This window comes from Salmo salar, chromosome ssa03 (assembly GCF_905237065.1).
Source record: "Salmo salar chromosome ssa03, Ssal_v3.1, whole genome shotgun sequence".
Taxonomy (NCBI): Eukaryota; Metazoa; Chordata; class Actinopteri; order Salmoniformes; family Salmonidae; genus Salmo; species Salmo salar.
The window spans coordinates 74,345,185-74,367,485 of record NC_059444.1 but is presented as its reverse complement, the minus strand read 5'-3'; the positions used below and the strand labels follow the sequence as shown (position 1 = coordinate 74,367,485).

At 41.0% G+C, this 22,301-nt stretch overlaps 3 protein-coding genes across 4 annotated transcripts in view; 1 reads left to right on the top strand and 2 right to left on the bottom strand.

The window, feature by feature from the left end:
- Window positions 1-371: 371 nt before the first annotated feature.
- LOC106601456 (tumor necrosis factor ligand superfamily member 14) lies at window positions 372-6,097 on the bottom strand. Its single transcript, XM_014193674.2, has 4 exons — window positions 5,451-6,097; window positions 4,021-4,054; window positions 3,782-3,868; window positions 372-3,581 (listed from the first exon to the last, which is right to left on the bottom strand). The coding sequence occupies exons 1-4, from the start codon at window positions 5,649-5,651 to the stop codon at window positions 3,187-3,189; spliced, it is 717 nt and encodes a 238-aa protein (XP_014049149.1). The 5' UTR covers window positions 5,652-6,097; the 3' UTR covers window positions 372-3,186.
- Window positions 6,098-8,870: 2,773 nt separating this feature from the next.
- On the top strand, window positions 8,871-16,075 carry LOC123741707 (transmembrane emp24 domain-containing protein 1). 2 transcript variants are annotated; one of them, XM_045715410.1, is made up of 4 exons: window positions 8,871-9,108; window positions 13,808-13,905; window positions 14,155-14,341; window positions 14,571-16,075. In XM_045715410.1, the coding sequence occupies exons 1-4, from the start codon at window positions 9,100-9,102 to the stop codon at window positions 14,787-14,789; spliced, it is 513 nt and encodes a 170-aa protein (XP_045571366.1). In that variant the 5' UTR covers window positions 8,871-9,099; the 3' UTR covers window positions 14,790-16,075. The 2 variants fall into 2 exon arrangements, with proteins under 2 accessions (XP_045571366.1, XP_045571365.1); XM_045715409.1 differs by having other exon boundaries at window positions 8,893-9,432.
- Window positions 16,076-18,701: 2,626 nt separating this feature from the next.
- Window positions 18,702-22,301, bottom strand: part of LOC106606829 (dynamin-2-like) — a 37,738-nt gene continuing 34,138 nt past the window's right edge. The window contains 3 exon segments of the mRNA XM_045715408.1: window positions 18,702-21,404; window positions 21,918-22,117; window positions 22,120-22,159. Coding sequence (XP_045571364.1) covers window positions 21,335-21,404; window positions 21,918-22,117; window positions 22,120-22,159 — 310 coding nt within the window. The 3' untranslated portion in view covers window positions 18,702-21,334.

Below are 22,301 nucleotides of genomic sequence, written 5' to 3'. Positions count from 1 at the left end.
TTATCTGTTACTGTTGATTTGAGACCTCTGAGGTATTTTTCCTAAATGTCAGTAAAATGGAGCAGAAACATAAAGACACTGTATAAGGGGGGATTATATGCTTCACTGAAATGCAGGGGGTTGGTGGGGATGGGGGGACGGTAAAAAGAGAAGTGGTTTTCACCTCGTGTGGTCGCAGGCTGACTGTCTAAAATGCAACTGAGTGGGTGCAGCATCCGCTGCTACTGAAGCCACGCTCTAGACTCAATTCCAGCACAGAAGACCTTTTGTTACATGATGACTCTGTATGTCTGTTTGTGATTACATGCCTGCGTGCATATACTTTTGTGGATCAATTAAAGTAACAAATAATGCTCACACAGAATCGTAAGAAAGATAAAAAATTTAACTTTTATTTATTTGAATATTTGCAGGATAGAATATACAAAATACACAGTATGTTTTACAGCTATAGCCTACTGCTTGCATAGCGTTGGTGTCCAAGAAGAAGAAAAAAAAACATATATTATTTTTATTTCTCACTATATATGGAAGTTGATAAGTCGTGTTTATCAGAATATGGAGGACAATGACTACTTTACATTTGTATAAAATGTTAAATAAATATAAAACACCAAAAGGTGAAATACAACATGTCGAGGGTATTGAAATTAGTTAATTACTTGGTCATTTTATGGAGGGTATACAAAGAGGGAAATAGATAGTTTAACATTTGACCTTATCATGAACACCATGCAGTGGTTTACATGCAATTTACCTGAATATCAGGTATTCTTAAATCGTTTCAATAATTTGGAATATATCTACTTGTCTCTATTTCGAATGATCTTAATATCTAAATATTTTTCTCTATGTCTATATTATGTATTTCCTTATACTATTATGGATATATTATTTTTTAATCAGGTCAATATAACAAACAAGTAAGAGAATAAAGAGCTGATGTCTGTAAATATGCATTGAACCCTAGCATACAGAGGTAATGTTCATACAGTACTTTTGTTCTTGTTCTTGAGAGTGGACTATCAACATAATGTGTTACCTCCTGACCAAAACCCCCATCAATAACAACAACACTACTTACAAAAGAGAAGTAACACTGAGTGAATACAAACATCCCTAATAATGTTAACTCCAGAATATTCAGCACTTTCACCACCAAAACTGATTTAAAAAAAATGGTTTTATTCTACAAAAGCTAAATCAATCAATTTATCCGATTTTATGATTTACCTTAGCAACAGGGCCGGATTAATGCAGGGGTTTACCGGGGCTGAAACATCTGTGTCCAGGCCCATTGGGGGCCCAAGAGGCAGCAATTATATTTTTTGAAATAAATGTTTAATTATTAAGGAAATATATACTGTATATAGTATATGTTATATATATATATGTAGTATATATTATATCTGTAGCATATATTTTATACTTTTTCACTACAACCGCCAATCACAGGAGGACTCAGGACCCTGCTCTCAATGAGTCTAGCTGCTGCTGCCTGCTTCTGCCTGCTGCTGCCTGCTGCTGCCTGCCTGCCTGCTGCTGCCCGCTGCTGCCTGCTGCCGCTCTGCTAATCATTAGGTGGGGGGAGGAGAGGAGGTAGGGAGTCCCCTGTCTTGATTGGGTAATTGATTAATAAAAAAATACAAATAATAACTGCATAATAAATAAATAGGACTAGTCAATTGCGTGAGTCAAGGACTGGGCCCAAGAGGCAAAAAATAATTTTTTTATTTTATTTTATATATATATTTTTTTTTATCCAACCACAGGCGCCCGCTCTCAATGTTCAAAATACACCAGAGAGCATAATTTAGCCGCAGAGGATAAATCGTTTATAAAAAATAACTGTGAATGAAGTTTTATCACAAGCACATACAGATATCTTCCAAAATTAAGGAAACACCAACAAAAAGTGTCTTAAAAGGGAGCTGCGCCACCATGAGCTGCCAGAACAGCTTCAATGCTCCTTGGCATAGATTATACATGTGGCTCTAAACCATGCCAGGAAAATGCACCCCACACCATAACATATGGTATCCCTTGTATCCCTTGTTTACTCATGTGTTTCCTTTATTTTGGCAGTTACTGGTGTACCTACAGTCAGGAAGGTCATGCGCCCCAAATAGGCTACAGCTTGTTGCTTTTTGGCCATAGATATATACTCCATTAAAGTGTTTTGTAACCTCTTACCCTGGCAATTTGACTGTTAAACTCATGGGTACACGAGCAATGGATGCCAGTTCTGACTTGAACTGGGAACTGGCATCTATGGATTGTACTTCTATGGTTGGGAAGCAGCTGTCAGTTTGCAGATTTCAAAATAAAATTGTGGGAAAAACGCACAGTTTGGAAAGCAAATGCCTACTGGTGAAAAGACAAGACTAATCTGTCTTTAGAACCAATAACATTTTTTTCTTAACAACTCCCAATTTTTAGCTAACAGCAGCACTTGTTTTTCAAAGTAGCTCATCTTGAGATAGGCTATTGCCACAGCAAGCGCATCAGCCCTCACCGTGAGAAGCCTATGGCTTCATCTTCATCATTAGGTGAATCAGTGTGCCACTCAACATTTTATTTAGTAACCTACTGTAACCTATGATATACAGTATATACTGTATATATATATATATATATATATATATATATATTGCCTCCTAATACTGTACAATCCTTGTGTCGCTTCATTGGCCTGGGCTATTGTTTGTTTGAATTCAAGACCAGATTGATCTCAGTTTGTCAGTGTCAGAGTAGCCAGTCATTTCAGTCAGTTGTGTGGTAATAAAAAGATTAAACTAATGTCTTTAGGTCATGTAAATCACGTAGAACTGCATGAAATGCATTTTTTTAAATGCGGATTCTTTTACGACCCTGCTAAAAAAAATCCCCATGTGCGGAAATCCTAAAAACGCCTCTGCTCAACTGTAGCCTAGTGTATGGCACATGGCAAACGTTATTATGGCTTTATTATAAAGGGGCTTTTTCTTCAACAGTAAATTTTCCACGCATCAAATTGCATCTTGATGCAAGGATTTGTTTAAAGAAAATGATGGTGTGCCGGGAAGGGGGAAGGCCCTGCGTAGCAATATTACATGTAAATTGGCCTACAGTATTATAATTTCTTAAACCAATGATAATCAGCCAGCTATCTAAAAAAAAGTATCTTCATCATCAACCCCAGGCTTATTATATCATATAGATACCAAACACGTTCTCTGTGGAAGAGTGTATCCGAACTTGAGTACTATTTTTCACTTTGACAAAGATGGAGTCATCTTCAAAGAAGTGGAACACCCCTCCCAGGTAGCTGTTTGATGTGGACATCATTTTCCCAGACTTGGGGTAATATCTCCTGGACTTAAGGAGTTCAATGTCCTTCCTAAGGTACCGTGGAGTAGTTCTGCAGACCGAGTGTGTGAATGCAACATTGACCTCACTGAAGAAGATCTTAGAGTAGACGTAGTAGTAGCCTTCCTTCTGGATGACAAGCTTGCCATCTTTGTACTCCATTTCATGGAGGAGCGGTTCTGTCTGCATATCCCATACCATGACTCCATCTCCATGGGATGCTTGAGGTCCAGCTGGAGAACAAATACAGGACAATATGTGGGGAAAGTTTTCTGTCATAAGAGCTCATTTTAATTTATCTTCATGTACTATTTCAAACAGCATACTATCTGATGTACTACTACATACTTCTATTTCACCCTCTTCTGTCATGACCAAATATTAATATAAAGGATTGTGTGTAGTTGCAATGGCCTGGTGATAATGGTCTTACCTGTCAGATGTGCAACAGGTTTTGAAGGCAACACAATAGGGTTTGGTCTTGAAGTTGGGGGCACCTCCTTCGGAATGTCCTCATGGTCTGTTTTGGGAACAAAGTTTATGTTGAAGTGATGTGCATTTTAGAAAGTGAATGATTCAGAAATGCATTTATCAAATGTGTACAAAATACTCAGTCGAAATCTTCTTGTCACAGTGTTTGAACAAGAGAAGGAGATATAGTCTGGGACATACCTTGGATACTCATACCAGCTGACCCTGACTCCACCTGCAGTTGTGAATAGAGATATCATCATAGTGAACAGAGAGGTTTGTGGTAATACAGTACAGGCATGTGTGAGAATGTTCATTTGTTCATATTTAAGTGGTTCTTTGGGCCTTCAGCAATGTGACCTTTACATTTTATTAGATGATACGCAGGAAAGATAAACAGAACTGCTTATGGTTTCTGGCAAGTAAGCAAAGTAGATCACCCATCCCATCACAGACCAACCCACCCCCGTCTTCCCCTGTCAGTACATGTGCATGCAGCGAGACTAGGTTAGCTCTATCCTCTTCCAATAAACCTCCGCACCCTTGACACCAGATTGGGTCAGGGGAAATGATGTCACATGAAGCTCAACATAACCACAAACACCTGACCAACGAACCAATTCTGTGGAACACGGAATGCTGGCCCCTGCTCCAGAAAGTTACGTCACGGAACATTCATATTCTCCGAAATGATGCCCAATTCTGAGATACTTCTCCATCTCAACTGTTGCCAAATGTACAATAATTAATAAAACTGTTTAATGCGTATATCAAGGGGAATCCCAACTCAAACTTTGGACAGAAACTGCTGACCATAACAGAACTTGACTATGTTGTCATGAGACCTGTTTGTACGTAAAGCAAAATTGACATGACAAAAAAACCTACATCGTGGTGAATAATGCCCTGGTAACTCGGAAATTAGTATTTGTTTCTGTTCCCTATTGACTTGGAAAATTATTTCACAATTAGAGTCTAACAAAACAACCAATTGTAGCATGGTTCCAATATTCCAAGTGACAAATCACCACACATTACTCTATTTTCAACCAGGATAATGCCATAATAAAATGGAGTAAAGGAACAAATGCAAAAAGCCAACAGTAAATTACTACATTGTACAAAATACATTGAGATTGGGTAACCAAATGTGACTTTTTAAATAATCATTTATTAATTTAATGTAGTATCTTGGGTTTTTAAAGTATTGTCTTAATGTAACTGTGCATTCTGCATAATTTCAGTCTTGTCGACTGCAACTATGAAGTAAATCAAATCAAGCAATTATTTCCCATTTGATGATGCAAATGGGTTGTGCATTTTTTTGTGAGAGAGGAAGAACACGTCAACTAATGACCACTGAAAATGTATTCACTTTCATTTTGGAATGAACAAAAGATGTTTCTGAGAATAGTGTACACGTTGTGGGGTTGAGAGCAAGACAGAGATTGGGGAAAATAAAACAGTGAGAGATGAAAGAACACAGTAAAGAATACATAGTTGTTACTAGATTTATGTAGTGAGAGAGAGAGAGAGAGAGAGAGATGTGTGAAGAGAGACTCTCAGGTGTTGAGGGAGACGGAACAGAGATGCAGACGGGTAGACAGCCACCTCATGGTGATAATACTCACAGATCCCTGGTTGGAGTAGAGGTGGTAGATGAAGCAGGCCTCTATGGCCAAGCCACACAAAGCCAGACCAACCAGCAAGAACAGCAGGCTTTGGGCCACACCACCCCGACCAGGAGGTCTCGGTTTGGGGGGCAGCGGTGGGTAGGCTGCATGGCTATCCACCATGAACACGGAGGGGTACGGGACACCACCCTCAGCCATGATCTCTCCGATCAGAGATTATAAGGAACTGAAAAAGGATCCTCCAAGAGGTAGTCAAGTAGTACCCGAGTGAGGTCCACGCACCAGGGGTCCCGGCACACAATGAGAGACACAGAGAGATTTTTTTCCCAGAGCAAGACCAAGCACTAGTGTGGGTTGTACAGTATGACTCCTCAGGTCGTCTTGTCAGCAGACAAGACCAGATACAAAGTAGTGGAAGAAAAAAATGAGAAATTTGGAAATTCTTCACAGAAACGACCACCTCCCCAAAGAGCAGTCACAGAAAGAAAAACTTGTCATAACCAAAATAAATCTTGACAGAGAGAGAACGGTTACCTCTGGTGTAGAGTTTCAATCAGTCAGATAGAGCAAGGCAAATGCAAATGAGCATCTTATAGAGTGGCCATGCACTGAGTATGATCACCTCCCCACTACACTACATACACCCTCCTACTCTAGCCTACTACAGCATACATGGAGTTACGCAATAATTTGTCTCTCTGTTCATATTTCCTCTTACTTCCTCACTCTCATGATGAGTATCTGATCTGGTAGAGAGTGGTCTGCTGTCTACTCTACCAGCAAAAACAATAAAATCATGATAAGACCAATATATTCATGTTCCTTTACAGTGCAGCTTCTTGTAAAAAAACAACATATGGTTCATGGTATTGTTATTCTTGTGTTGTTAAGACTTTTCATGGTATTTTTTTACCACATGCTTGTCAAGATTATGCTTTGCCCGCCCTGACATTGGAAGGTTTGGAGTTCGATCCCCGGTCAAGTCATACCAAAGACTGGAAAAATGCGTCTCTGCTTGGCACTTGGATTTACTTTGTCAGGAAGTGGATAAAAGGTACACAGCAGGGGTGTCTATATTTAGCTTCAGCATGCTCTCTAAGGTGTGTTCTAAAAGTAATTATCAATTATTTTACTTTTCAATCACCCACTAGTGAAATAAATCTACAACTAAATCTATATTCATAGTCACATTCAGATGTAGGATCAGCACCCTTTCCAAACCCCCTTAGCTATCAGGCTGGGGCAGTACAAATCTGAGATCAGTGGCAAAGAGTAAACCTCATCCAAACTAATAAGAGCACCTTGCAATATGCAATAACAATGTAAAGCTTTTCCTTGGTCATAGCACCACCCACAGCCTCTCTGACCATAATGTACACTTCTAAAAAAACATTCTGTATGTGATATAACTAAAACGTACAACAAGTTCTCCTTAAAAATGGTATGTACACGACATATGCTGTATGTGTGTTCATATTTTTGTATGTTTACTACTGGGTATGCTGTGTATGCTATTGTGTATGTGTGTTTTGATCTAGACAACTTTTATGTGATGTGTATGTTTTTATTGATTCTATGGAACCCAGGACCCCTTGGAAAACTGTGAAAATTGTTTCCGATTGGACAATTCTGGCAAATTCTTTTTAATTAAATGAGTGCCCAGTGAGCAAAATGACGTTGGAAAGAAGTTGAAAATACATAATTACGGACGTTGAAGTCACGTTCATTTTCAGTCCTAAGTGAAAGTTGAAAATGTATTTTACGGACATTGATAAAAATGTGGTTAGTCCAGACAGGACAAAATCTGAACCAAACATATGCCCCTCCAGAGCTGACCAAATCTTAAGAAATCATAGATGATTATTTTTGGCACAAATTAAGGCCGGTCTGGAAATCAACCTCTGTTGACGTTGAAATCAAGACCAAAGTGGACTGACCAAATTTCACCAAATCTTCAACATCCATGGACATCCTACGTCAGTCAGTGCTCACTGGATGTGTGCATCTCTGTGTGTGTGTGTGTGTGTGTGTGTGTGTGTGTGTGTGTGTGTGTGTGTGTGTGTGTGTGTGTGTGTGTGTGTGTGTGTGTGTGTGTGTGTGTGTGTGTGTGTGTGTGTGTGTGTGTGTGTGTGTGTGTGTGGACGTGTTTAACTATACTTGTGGCGACCAGAAAATAATAGTAAACAAACAAACTTTGGACTATTTCTAAGGTGTTTAGTTAGGGTTGATGTTAGAATTAGGTGTAGGAGATACGGTTTGGGTTAGGAGCTATGTTTAGGTTTAGGGTTAGGATTAAGGTTAGGTTTTGGGGTTAATGTTAGGGTTAAAGTTAGGATTAGGGTTAGGTTAGAGCAGGGGTTCCCAAACCTTTTTGATATTTAAAAAAACCTGTGACCCCACCATGTAAAAAAAGGGTGACATAATCAAAAGACAATGTTGACTTTTTTTAAATGGTCTATTACAAATAAGTCTGACAGTGCTTTTGAAAGTATTTCAATCTGAAGAAAGTGTGGTTTGAAGTAACTGAAATGCAAGGTTATGGGAAGTTCAGAAGATCATCAGGCAAACATTTTGTATGATCTTCTGTGCAGTCTGATGTAGTGTCTGGTCTTGTCCACTCTGTTCTGAGTGGCTTTTGGGCATTGTAGAGGAACACATACGTGTTCCTGAGAGTCATATCGTTCAGTGATGGGGTCAAAATATTTTGTAGCTTAAACCATTCAAAAGATAAACCATTCATCTCTGTTTATTATAAACATAATCTAGCAGCTAACGGAGGTTACTGACATAACCCCAATGGTGTAAAAAGTACCAAATTGTCATACTTGAGTAAAAGTAAAACATACCTTAATAGATAATGACTCAAGTAAAAGTGAAAGTTTCCCAGTAAAATACTATTTGAGTATCAAAAGTAAAAGTATAAATCATTTCAAATCCTTATATTAAGCAGTGGTGGAACAAGTACCCAGTTTAAAAATATACTTAAGTATCAAAAGTAAATGTCATTGCTAAAATATACTTAATTATCAAAAGTAAAAGTATAAATTATTTCAAGTTTCTTATATTAAGCAAACCAGACGGCATCATTTTTTTTGGTTTTTTTTGGTTTCGGATAGCCAGGGGCATGCTCTAACACTCAGACATCATTTACAAACGAAGTGAGTGCCAGATCAGAGGCAGTAGAGATACCCAGGCATGTTCTCTTGATAAGAGTGTAAATTAGACCATTTTTCGGTCAAAATGTAACAAGTACTTTTGGGTGTCAGGGAAAATGTATGGAGTAAAACGTACATTATTTTCTTTAGGAATGTAGTGAAGTAAATGTAAAAGTTGTCAAAAATATAAATAGTTAAGTACAGATAGAAAAAAACGACTTAAGTAGTCCTTTAAAGTATTTTTACTTAAGTACTTTACACCACTGCTATACATTGGTATTGCACACCCTTCCAGTCAATCATACGCGCTACTTTGTAGAAGTTGTCAAAGATCGGTGAGATTTTTTTACTCATTTTTTTTCAGTTGCGCGCACAGTGGTCAGAACTGATCTGAAGCTAGTTGTTCGGGGAAGTAGGCGACTTTATTCCTGCTATGACTAACTTTGATCACAAGCAATAAATAGCCTACAACTCGTGGTCGCTGACAGTCTATGGAAAATGTACGTATACAATGCGGTATGAGTGAAGCGAAGTAGGCTACTAGACTACAAGAACAAGCATTCATGGCTACCGATGAGTCAACAGTGATATTGTAACTTTTACTGAAGTCCAAATTCGCTTCTAGGCTACAAATGGGTTCCATGTTTGATCTGAGCGCTGCTGTAAGACTATATTTGCTGTCTTGTTTCGTTGTATCTGTGGACTTCACTTTAGGCTTGGGACAAAGCCAAGATACTGAATTCACGTTTCTACTCCCTGCCGGTAGAACAGAATGTTTCTACCAAACAGCTACGAAGAACGGAAGCTTGGAAGTAGAATACCAGGTAGCAGGCTTGGACAATTTAGTTTTCTGTGGTATTGAAAACACAGCGGACATACTTTGTGTCATTCTCTCTCTCTCTCTCTCTCTCTCTCTCTCTCTCTCTCTCTCTTGTGTGTGTGTGTGTGTCTGTGTGTGGTGCAATTTCGTGCCTCTATTATAACAATGTTATAAGTTGTATTAGTCAGTCAGTTACTGGATGCTTTATTGTTACAGCCAAAGGACTTTGCTCAGATGCAAATAATGAGATAAGGCATCTTCCTTCCATACAGGTGGAGTCTATAAGACAGAGCCAGCTTGAATAGCTGCTGGCGTTGGCATGAAGGGTCAAGGCAGGGGAAGTGTTTACAAAGGGATCCACTGTGTCAGCATAAGGCCAGATACTCGAACTAACCTCTGAGCTATAGTAGCTGTAGTAGGCCTGTGGCTTCTTCTTCTCCTCTAGACATGTAAAGAGAAGGAGAGCGCTTACCACCAAGTGTAGGCCTACTTGGTGTGTTAGTAGTCATGCGCTTTGCTGCAAAATGCATATTAAACATGAAGATGTGCCATCCCCTATTTATATATAGCATTTTAGTCATTTAGAAGACACGGTTGCAGAGTTAGTCAGTTGACTAGTATAAAAGTGTAAACCACTACAGGTTAAGCCCTTCATAGATTAAAGTTGAAGTGATGCTCATCATGCTACGGTATCAATGCCTACTCTATATACTGGAAACCCCTGTTCCCAATCCTCACACTGTACCAAGGCCCTCTGGCAGACACATGACTGTGATAGGATGTCATGTTCCTCGCCACCCAACCCGCCAAGCCGTGACACATTTCTGTGGACTCTAGTGTGTGTGTGTGTGTGTGTGTGTGTGTGTGTGTGTGTGTGTGTGTGTGTGTGTGTGTGTGTGTGTGTGTGTGTGTGTGTGTGTGTGTGTGTGTGTGTAGTCTGTGTGGAGCCTGGCAGGCTTACTGTGGTATCCACACAGCAACAGCTGAGACACACAGGGCTGAGAGAGATGACAGCTTGAGAGAGCAAGCTGAAGGACTGTGAGGATTGAGATGTTTTATACAGCAGTCTGTGGTGTGTGTCTGTCTGCCTGACTGTCTCTGCCTGTCTGTCTGTCCGTCTGTTACCCTCTCTCAACCAAGACAATGACACCACACTGGCAATGGTAGTGACTCATGCCTGAGGCCTAGTTTATATGGCCTAACATGCTGTGTTTCCCTCCTTATGTTTCTGCTGCCTGAGAGTGGTGTTACTTTGACATAAACGGACAGGTGCTGGGGAGTGGGTATACTGGCTAGCCTCTCCTTGCTGTAGCTTTAACTGAAGTTACTTTAGGTTGGTCGTGACCTGGTGGATCTATTTGAACTCATATCTACTGTGTTGTAGAGTATGAATATGGCAATCAGAGACTGCTAATGACCGGATTAACCATAAACTGTGCAAATACTTGGAACAAATACTATATCCATTGTTGTAGTGGAAGGTATACACAGGTATACACTGTATATCCACTTCTTTTTCAGTTGGCATTGTGTATACTCACTTCTTAATCCCCACAATGCATATCAAAGTAGTGTAGTGGAGGTATACGCCATATCAGTTAAAACCTGTTGGGGCTAGGGGGCAGTATTTGCACGGCCGGATAAAAAACGTACCCGATTTAAACTGGTTACTACTCTTGCCCAGAAATGAGATTAGTAGATTTGGATAGAAAACACTCTAACGTTTCTAAAATAGTTTGAATGGTGTCTGTGAGTATAACAGAACTCATATGGCAGGCCAAAACCTGAGAAGATTCCATACAGGAAGTGCCCTGTCTGACAATTTGTTGTCCTTCTGTTGCATCTCTACCGAAAATACAGCATCTGTGCTGTAACATGGCATTTTCTAAGGCTTCCATTGGCTCTCAGAAGCCGCCAGAAAGTGGAATGGGGTGTCTGCTGTCTCTGGGCGAAGAACAGCAGGACAGTTTGTGAGTGGTCAGCCTGGGGACAGTGAGACTGAGATGCGCATTCACGAGAATTCTCCATTTTTTTCTTTCAGCCTTTGAATGAATACAATGTTGCCCGGTTGGAATATTATCGCTATTTTACGAGAAAAATAGCATAAAAATTGATTTTAAACAGCGTTTGACATGCTTCTAAGTACGGTAATGGAATATTTTGAATTTTTTGTCACGAAATGCGCTCGCACGTCACCCTTCGGATAGTGACCTGAACGCACAAACAAAACGGAGCTATTTGAATATAACTATGGATTATTTGGAACCAAAACAACATTTGTTGTTGAAGTAGAAGTCCTGGGAGTGCATTCTGACAAAGAACAGCAAAGGTAATCCAATTTTTCTAATAGTAATTCTGAGTTTAGTGAGCCCCAAACTTGGTGGGTGTCAAAATAGCTAGCCGTGATGGCTGAGCTATGTACTCAGAATATTGCAAAATGTGCTTTCGCCGAAAAGCTATTTTAAAATCTGACACCGCGATTGCATAAAGGAGTTCTGTATCTATAATTCTTAAAATAATTGTTATGTTTTTTGTGAACATTTATCATGAGTCATTTAGTAAATTCACTGGAAGTTTTCGGTGGGTATGCTAGTTCTGAACATCACATGCTAATGTAAAAAGCTGTTTTTTTACATAAATATGAACTTGATTGAACAAAACATGCATGTATTGTATAACATAATGTCCTAGGAGTGTCATCTGATGAAGATCATCAAAGGTTAGTGCTGCATTTAGCTATGGTTTTGGTTTTTGTGACATATATGCTTGCTTTGAAAATGGCTGTGTGATTATTTTTGGCAGGGTACTCTCCTGACATAATCTAATGTTTTGCTTTCGCTGTAAAGCCTTTTTGAAATCGGACAATGTGGTTAGATTAACGAGAGTCTTGTCTTTAAAATGGTGTAAAATAGTCATATGTTTGAGAAATTTAAGTTATAGCATTTTTGAGGTATTTGTATTTCGCGCCACGCGATTCCACTGGCTGTTGACTTGCGTCCCACCTAGCCCATAGAGGTTAATAAGGCTGATGGAACAGATCAGAATTTTTAGCTTAAAATGTTGATAAACTATTATGAGGTAGACCTATACACAAATGTTCCAAAATGACATTTGAATGAAAACACTGTTCTAAAAAGCGATTTCATGGACAGAGATGGAAACATCTGTTAGAAATGTAGAAAGAAGGGAGATCTAAAGATGCAACAGCTATCATGGGTTGCTAATATGACTAGGATAATGCCTTTGGCTGCTAGACAATGACAGAAAATGTATAGAAAACCAATAGAACAGGAGAACGCATATGAGGAAGTCTTTATAAAGTAATTGCCTCTACGTTTCTATGGTGGGATTTTGGCTGTAGGCTACTTTGAAGCAAAGTAAGACATGACTCATATGAAGTAAAACGTCCAGGTTTCAAACAATTAAGGATCAGGAAAAATATAACAATGCATAGATGGAAAGGCTTTCCCAAAATCCTTATCAATGAAATGTTAACTAGCTACAAAGTAGTCTATGCTTACCTGGCAGAATGACATCATGATTATCTGCATCAATCCAGTGGTAATTTGTTTTGCAAACTCCATATCATGTGCTACAGAAACACAGCTAACCAAACAACAGTGCTAGGTGCTTGTGCACTTGAATTAAAAGGTAACTACACTCAAAATGTTATTTTATTTATTTATCCCAGACCAGTTTTTCTGTTAAGTGTGACTTTGAAAGCAAAAAAAATGTAAAAACTTGACTGAATTTCTGACTCAGTTAACAGTCTAATTTATCTGTTTCAATAGTAGGCCTGTTAACTTATTTGCACGGTACAGCTTGGGTTGGCCTGACTGTGAAAGTCCATTATGAACAGTACAGCTTGGGTTGGCCTGACTGTGAAAGTCCTTTATGAACAGTACAGCTTGGGTTGGCCTGACTGTGAAAGACCATTATGAACAGTACAGCTTGGGTTGGCCTGACTGTGAAAGACCATTATGAACAGTACAGCTTGGGTTGGCCTGACTGTGAAAGACCATTATGAACAGTACAGCTTGGGTTGGCCTGACTGTGAAAGACCATTATGGGATTGATCATTTTAGGCCATTCAGAGTGTATGTCACTGTTTGTCATTTAATTCTTTACACAGGGCACTTTTCCGTCGTCGGCCGGGCCATTTTGGAAATGGGCAAATTAGTGTAAAATCACTTCTCCAGGCACCACTACAACACTGACTATCTCACCAGCACACTGTTCATGTGTCTACAGTATGTATGGAAGTGGAGACGTGGTGGATTTCAGTCTGTCTATAGTGTCTGTCTGTAACACTGGATATTCTCATAGGAACACTTTGAGTTGGATTATAATATCATTTAATCCATTCCCTCCTGTTCCAGGTGATTGCAGGTGCAGGCCTGGATGTGGGCTTCACCCTGATCTCCCCCAGCGGATACAAGCTGGCATCTGAGTTCAGGACATCTGACGGCATCCACACGTGAGTGGGCAAAACCTACTAACACAACCCTGACCTGCTCTAACTTCTCTGGAGTGGTATGAAGGTCTCACCATGCTCGATGGTGTGTCATTGAAAGTTTTTGTAAGGTGATGCAAAAGACACCTTTCCCTCCTCTGGCTTACAGACAGTAAAGTTGAACACTATTCTATATGACAGTCTGAATACTGTCTGACTTGCTCTGACCCTCTCTGACATCATGCTGTTCTTCCTCATTGGTCTGTCTCCCAGGGTGGAGCCTACAGAGGACGGAGACTACCGGCTGTGTTTTGACAACAGCTTCAGTAAGCTTTCTGAGAAGATGGTGTTCTTCGAGGTGATTGTGGAGGGCCAGCCTGGGGACGCCTGGGGCGATGAAGAGTGGGCTGACATGGCCGAGCCAGAGAGCATGGTGGAGTACAAACTGGAAGACATTAGGGTGAGAAGGACAGGAGGAACACCCAAACGTTCAGCCACTGGGACTGGTGTCTTTCTATCACTCTATTTTTACACATCCCCTTTTTTGTCATTTTGTCTTTTCATCCTGTTTGTCTCTCCTGTTTCACATTTTTCCTCTCATTCCTGCTGTCAATGTTCTATACATTCTTGTGTTCTCTCGTATCCTCTCCCACCTTACCCACTGTCTCTCTCCCTGCCTCTCCCTGTAGGAGACCATGGACTCAGTGCACAGGCACCTGGAGCGGAGCTGGCAGCTTCAGACCATGCTGAGGGCCTTCGAGGCCCGGGACCGCTACCTACTGGAGGACAACCTGTGGAGGGTCTCCTTCTGGTCCTCCTTGAGCCTCCTGGTCATCCTGACCGTGGCCGTCACACAGGTCTACACCCTCCGACGCCTCTTCGACGACAAGAGGGTCTGCAAACCCTAGTGTCCAGTGGTATCTTCCACCACCCCCACACTCTTCCCAGTGGTATCTTCCACCACCCCCACATCATGCCCAGTGATATCTTCCAGCAGACCCACACAAGGCCCAATGGTATCTTCCACCACCCCCACACCCTTCCCAGTGGGATCTTCCACCACCCCCACACCCTTTCCGGTGGTATCTTCCACCACCCCCTTCCCAGTGGTATCTTCCGCAAAGATGCCATAGAAGGGTGTTGCGACTAACAGGAACCTACTGTAAAGTAATGGTCTCAGAGATTGTAGAAGAGAGAGAGACTATTGACAACTGTGATGTGTGGTAAATGCGGGACTGTTAGTAAGGATTTAGTGATGTTTGTGTGTGATGAGCTTGATTCAGCTTTTGAGTGGCAGAAAAGTGCATGTTTGTACGTGAGTCATAAACACTGTATAATGTTTTGACAATTTAGTGTCAATCTATCAAACAACAAATCAATGCAATAACAGATCATGTGGTTGTATGTTTTTAACATGGGATCTTAAGAGTGACTTTACAAATATCATTTATTTAATGACATGGTTATAACACAACTACAGCAAAATAAACACACACAAAAAAAACATTCTACTGTGAAATAAATTAATTCTGGAGAAAGAGTAGCCTCGCAAAGCCACTGATCCATTTACATTTTACATTTTAGTCATTTAGCAGACGCTCTTATCCAGAGCGACTTACAGTAGTGAATACATACATTTCATTTTGATTTCATGCATTTTTTTTTTTGTTGTACTGGCCCCCCGTGGGAATCGAACCCACAACCCTGGCGTTGCACACACCATGCTCTACCAACTGAGCCACAGGGAAGGCTCAGGATCCCACAAGCTTACATTAAAAGCTGCAGTGGTTATCAGTCTGGTAATTACGAGGCAAGAGAAAGAACTGGGCACATGGGATGGTTTTATTGAAGTACAGATATTACATTTTTATTGAAATGTATAGTGTTTGACAGAGATCTGGTGAGACGAAGCCAAAGAGTTGAGACATTCAAAAAATGATTCCTGCCAGGAGAATGTTGCAAAGTCAACCACAAGCATAGTTGTTATATACACCTCCAACACCACAAAACAAGATACAATCATTAATTTGAAAAAAAAGATTGTATTTATAAAACCATAAAATCTCAATGATCCATTCCTTTCAATTACAGGTACAGTAGTGCAAATTTGAGTGTCAGAAGTGTGCAGAGAAAGAAAATAAGGCAATCTTATTGGCTACCATAAAACAGCACTGGATTAAAGGCATATCGCAAAGTTCTGCTGTTGGATTTATTATTGACACTGTACTACATTATAATCGCATTACCGGTATATGCCCTTCTTCATACAATTACCCTTACTACAGTATAAATAAACTGTATAATAATAACATACAGCATATGCCATATAGAAGAGGCTTTTATTCTAAGTGATTTACAGTCATCCCTGCATACATTTCACGTATGAGTGGTCTCAGCAGGATTCGAACCTACGACCCTTGGTGTTGCAAGCACAATGCTCTACCGACTGACCCTTGCGGAAGGCATCCACTGGAACTGGAATATACATGGTTTGAAGCTCTTCTGAACATGACATGACCCTCGCTGTTAAAAGCTTTGTATGCTTCAGTGCTCACTCAGCAGTGGAGTACCCAGCACTACCTGATTCATTGAACTGTTCCTAGCATCCTTCACCTCATCCCTTCAAATAGTCACCTTACCGTTTGGTTTTGGGGCCCTCCCAGTACACTACCATATAATATTACTGGCTGTCATCATCCCATGTGGTGTTCCCCAACTGACACACCAGATGATTAACTGTAGCACCGAACTCACAACACAGTGTGAGTGAGATCTCAAATAATCATATCTACACTTCCACCTACACACAATCATCTAAATAAACCAAACTTCTACACTTCAATCATTTTTATAGGAGTGTTCTACAAACGTGTTCAATAGTAATTAAGACACTAATCTGTTGAGAAATGGCCATATTTTAAAACTGCACTGTACATAAAACCAAGAGGAGAGGTTGTGCCCCAGGAGATAGCTAACACAAACAAATCACTGGATTTCATTACCAATTTGGCACATGAGCAGTCAAACAATTTTATCAGTACAAAAATAATTTCATTTTCTCAATGTTTGTTTAGTATGGAAATAGTGAACAGAAGTTGAACCCGTACTGAGAGTGGTGTCAGAATTCAGCTAGGCTACAGCTCGCTAAAACCCCTGGAGTTTGGACATTTCAGAATACATCCCCCACACTTCCAGAACAGTCTGGGTAGGTGCCAGCTATTAAAGGCCCAATGCAGCTGTTTTTATCTCAAAATCAAATCATTTCTGGGTAACAACTAAGTACCTTACTGTGATTGTTTTCAGTTTCAAAAATGAAAATAAAACAAAAATAGCTTCTTAGCAAAGAGCAATTTGTCAACCAAGAATGTTGCTAGGACTGTCTGGGAGTGGTCTGAGCGGGGAGGGGAAAACTGAAAACTAGCTGTTATTGGCAGAAAGGTTTGGAAGTCTCTTTCTTACTGGTGGATTAACTAATATACAGCCTGGTGATGACAACAGGCAGGATAAAACTCCATCCCACCAAAACAGGCTGAAATTTCAGGTGTTTTTTCAAACCACCCTCACACTAAAAGTGCATTATCATAATTGTCACAGTATAATTTCAACCTCATAGTGTGGAACGATATATAAAGCATAGAGATATCACCCTTTTTACTGTACTGGGCCTTTAACAGTTTTAATGAGATGGTGAGTGAGGGTAAAGTTGTCTTCTTTACCACGTGACCGTTCTCTCCGTTTTTTTATTACAGCTTATGCAATGAGATTTCATTTCACTTTATGAAAAAATAAACTTTTAAAGGAGGCTGCTTTTTCTGAAATGCCGTCAGTTATTGTAAAACGAGTACGTTTGACAGTTGCCATTGAAAAAGCTGTCTCTTGTATTTCATGTTATAAACTAAGTTATGGCTTTTAGAGTTTAATCAGTTCTGAAACCTATTCCTTGGAGAATATTTAAGGGTTAATGGTGTTCAAAGTTTAGAAATTCTTCGCAGGCTTGGTTCTCTTGCTGGTATGTGGATAGTGCATCTCCAATCCTATCCTGCTTTGGGGCAAGGTCACCACTGGTTACGACGAGCAGGAGCAGGCCGCCTGTTCAGGGACAATCATAAGGACAGACCAACATTAATAACTCTCTCCCATTCAAGTATTTTTGATGCGTAATACAGTTTGGTGATTGTGAGGGGTCTAACAACTCACAAAAAAACTTCTCAAAAGGTCTGTTGTAAGGGAAGACCTAAGAACATTAATTTCCTATAATTGAGTTTGTGTCCATCACATTTTCTACTTCTTCCTGCTTTCTTTAGCTGATGATCCCTCCTACTACCATAGCTGCCTGTTTTCTACAGGCAATGTGATCTATTATGTGCAGCAAGAGAAATCAAATCAAGTTGATTAGACCATAAACTTGAACATTTAATTGAAAAACAGTATACTTGTACACCAAAGGCCTTCTACAACCCACCACCACTATTATTACTAACACTACAGCAGAGTATTGAGTTGTATAGTAGAGTATTGAGTTGTATAGTAGAGTATGTGCACCTTGCATTCAGAGAAACATCAGGAAGGAAGAAAAAAGAAGAGAATGAATAAGTTACTATTCCAGGAATTCTTGTTCTTCACAACTTTCATTCCACTTTTAACTCAAGTCAAAAGGCAGGCAGCCCATTGGCACAGAAACACCATAGCAACATCCACAGTGAAGGAGGGGGAAGAAGAGAGGAAGGCATACCAGGAGAGAGAACCATGAGTGAGGACAACCAATGAGAGAGGAGAGAGAGGGGAGACCACACAAGACACAAGGAGACACCAACCACCAGTCTCTTTATTGTACACCTCTTTATTTAGCGCTCATGTTCCAAATGGGTTCATTTGTTTATTCAAACCCAGGAAATTACTAGAGGCACTTGACAAGGCTTGCAAAAACTAAAGAAAGATTGATGCAGGTCAGTTCCCCCCACCCACAAGATGAAAGATACAGAGCATGGAGAGTTGGGGGGGGGGGGCATCCATTATGGAGAAAAGGCAGTCACCAACATCTTACACTTTACAGATCAGGAGACAGGGTGTAGGGGGACAGGCTACAGTGACCGGTACCATCAGGTGACAGGGACACTTTCATAAGAACGGGACGTTTTCGATTCCCTTAAGATCCAACATCAGAGAGTGACAGCATAAATGTAAGGCCAAATCTCTTCCTAGTAGGGGTTCTATACTTGGTCAAGAGATTGAAACCTTTTGGAGCATGGATAGACTCCATTTCCCAGAGGCTTTAGTTGGAGTTAGCTGAGATCAGAGTCAGACACCCACTAGCAGCACGGTCACTGTAGACAGACCCGATGGGAAATGTATGGGAAGAAAAGCACATTCTGCCCAGAGAATATGGTTTTAGACAGTTCCTACCAAATTCACCCTCTACCTGTAGCACATTTACTCATAATGGATTTCTGGAAGGGGTACAAGGTATTGGACTGAGCTCTATAGAGTTGACAGGTTCTCCAGGCAGGATATGTATGTACACCAGAAAGAGCAACAAAAGTTAAACTCCCACCCCCTGCTCACACTCAATATTTATCACCAAATCAAAACGTTCATTTGTCACTCACCCTCCAAACTCCTCCCCATCCCACCCCCAAAATTCACCCAGTAAAATCAATGATCTAATTACCATCAGAGGAATCAAATTATATTCATCAGTACAGAATCCCATCTGTGAAGAGACACTCTTCACTCCTATTTAAACCCTCCCAGTGGCAACAGTTATTCCAACTAGAACCCTGTAGTCGAACTCACTACCAGAAAGATGTTCTGTCTCCCTTTCCAGGGGGGGGGGGTAAGTAGGCTGAAGGTGCCGTATACAGCTGAAATAATTTCCATCAAAACGATACATGACAAATGCCCACGGTTATAAATAATGAATTAATGCGATCTGGAGATTAAATGTCAACGTTTCCCTACATCCCAAACTAAGTCAATATAACGGCTGTGTGTTAGTGCTTCAATTAGTATAACGATTACTACACATTAAAATGTTTGGTTTTCAATGAACACCATTAAACATCATTCTTCATCTATTATTTTTAAAACTGGAGACATCACCATCTCTGTGTGTCTGTACTGAGACTGTCCATCAGCTATGTACAACGGTGTTTCCAAGACACCGGGAGGGTCTCTCGTCCATAAAGACAAATTACCATTGAATTGTGACAGGAAGAAGTTTCGGTCCTAAACCGCCGTCTCTCCAGCTCTAACCACATAGCCCCCTTCCCTTTCCTGCCTCCCCACCCTCTCACCCTCCTCCAGGAGACCCTACTGTACTCTCCCCTTTACCTGTCCTTGTCCTGAATGGGACACCCGAGGTTGGTTAAGGCCTCAGTGAGGTTGACTTAAGGTGCTGGGATAACTCTATACTTAAGGATGCGTGGAGAAATCATCTCAAAGTGCTGACAACTCTCTCTCTGTTTATTGTGCATAGTCTTAAAGTAATGACAACCTCAACACTGGATGTATGGATGTACACAGAAGTGCTTCAAGTGGTCAATCTAGATGACATTTTCTCAACGTTGGCAGGACATTCCAATAATAACGGGCACATTTTATAAGGCTGCTCTCAGCTTGATGTGTAGCCATGCACTGCTCAATTGTCTTTTTCTGCCTCCTTTTGCTGTGATGAGACTGGTTTTAAAGCTACATACAGGGGGCATTAAAACAGACAAGTCACTCAAATAAAATAACAAGAAGAAAGTATTCATCAACACCACCGTAGTCGTAATAACAATAACTATTTTCCAGTATGAAATCAAGTTAGAAAAACCACAAAAAAATGAACAGGATGTCTGTGTATATTACACAGAGGTGTAGGGTGTAGGAGAGCACGAGGTGAGGGCACGTCTAAAGATGGAGGGAGGGAGGGTAGCTAGCCTTTTACGTTTAGAAAGGTTGTAGTCTATGCTGCACTCCACATTTTCAGAGAGGAAATTAACAATTCTGTTACCACAGAAAATAGGTAACTTAGGGACATGTCACTCCATGTAACCATCCACATCTGATGCCATGACTGCACCCTGCTGGTCAAAGGTGAGCGATTAAGACTTTATGAATCTTTTGATACATATGGTACAATATCCAAAACAGTATAATTATCTCTCTTCTGATTCTGAAGATTCAAGTGGTTATGGTTCCTTTGCTTCTTTAGAATGTGGAGACCAGAGAGAGCCCACATGTGTTGGAGACTAAGGGAGGGTTAGCAGCTTATATCAGAGAACAGTTTGACAGTCGACTACATTAGATAAGTCTGGTTGAAATAGCATATATCAATGTGCATAGATACTGTATAGGGGCCCCCTCCTCCCCTGCTCTCTAGCCCTCCCCTCTGGCCTCAGTGCACACACACACACACACACACACACACACACACACACACAGGTGAGCCTGGCTGGTTCTACTGGGTAGTCTAGTCTAGCAGGGAGGGCTCGGCAGGGCGGATTATGGTGGGCCGGTGAGGAGCGCCAGGGGGTCTTCGGCTGCAGGGAGAGAGAGAGAGCAAGAACAGGAGGTGAGATATCCTCACGGAGAGATGAGAGAGAGAGTAATGAAACTAACCCAGAGAGATAGAGCAAGCAGGAGAACAGATGAGAGATCGTGAGACGTGAATGGAGAGAAACACTCCCACAGAGAGAGATAGGGAGAACAGAAGAAACAGAGAAAGGGAGTTGAGCACAAAAGAGAGAGGAGTTAAGAGATGGGCTTTATGAAACAGAGAAGATAACCAAGATAGAGGAAAGAGAAAGGAAGAGAAGCGTGTAGAGAAAAGGTTAATGTAGTAATGTGAAAGGTGGGATGGAGGAAACTTATATCCATCTATTGACGTCAACAGACAGTCAGAGCCAGGTGCTGCAGTTAGTGATAACCTGGCAATTCAACAATGAATAAAGAGGGTTACACAGGTTAATATAGTGTCGATGAGGAGACATTATTCCTGTGTGAGGATCGGTAGGTAGGTACTGCTCCCTCCTGAGAGGTGGAGGTGCTCTTACCTGGGCACGCCAGGGGGGATGCGAGCGGGCCGAGAGGGGATCAGTGGGGGGGCACTGAAAGGGTCCTGATGGTTGTTGCTGCCAAAGGCGTTAATGGGCGGCGGGCCCGGGCGAGAGGGGATGGGGGGCCCCCCAAACGCTGGGGAGGGGTTGAGGGGTGGTCCTGGCCTTGGGCCACTCACTGCAGGAGGACGGCTTGGGGAGGGGCTGCTGCGGCCGGGGGGCGGCGCTGGGGGGTAGGACTGGAGAGAGACGAGAACAGAGAGAAAGAGGTGTGGGGAATGGAAAAAGAACAGAGACAATGAAATATACAATTTACAAACACTGCACAACAATAAGCTTTAGTCGACTGTACAGTCTCTTACACATGACCCCCTTTAGTTC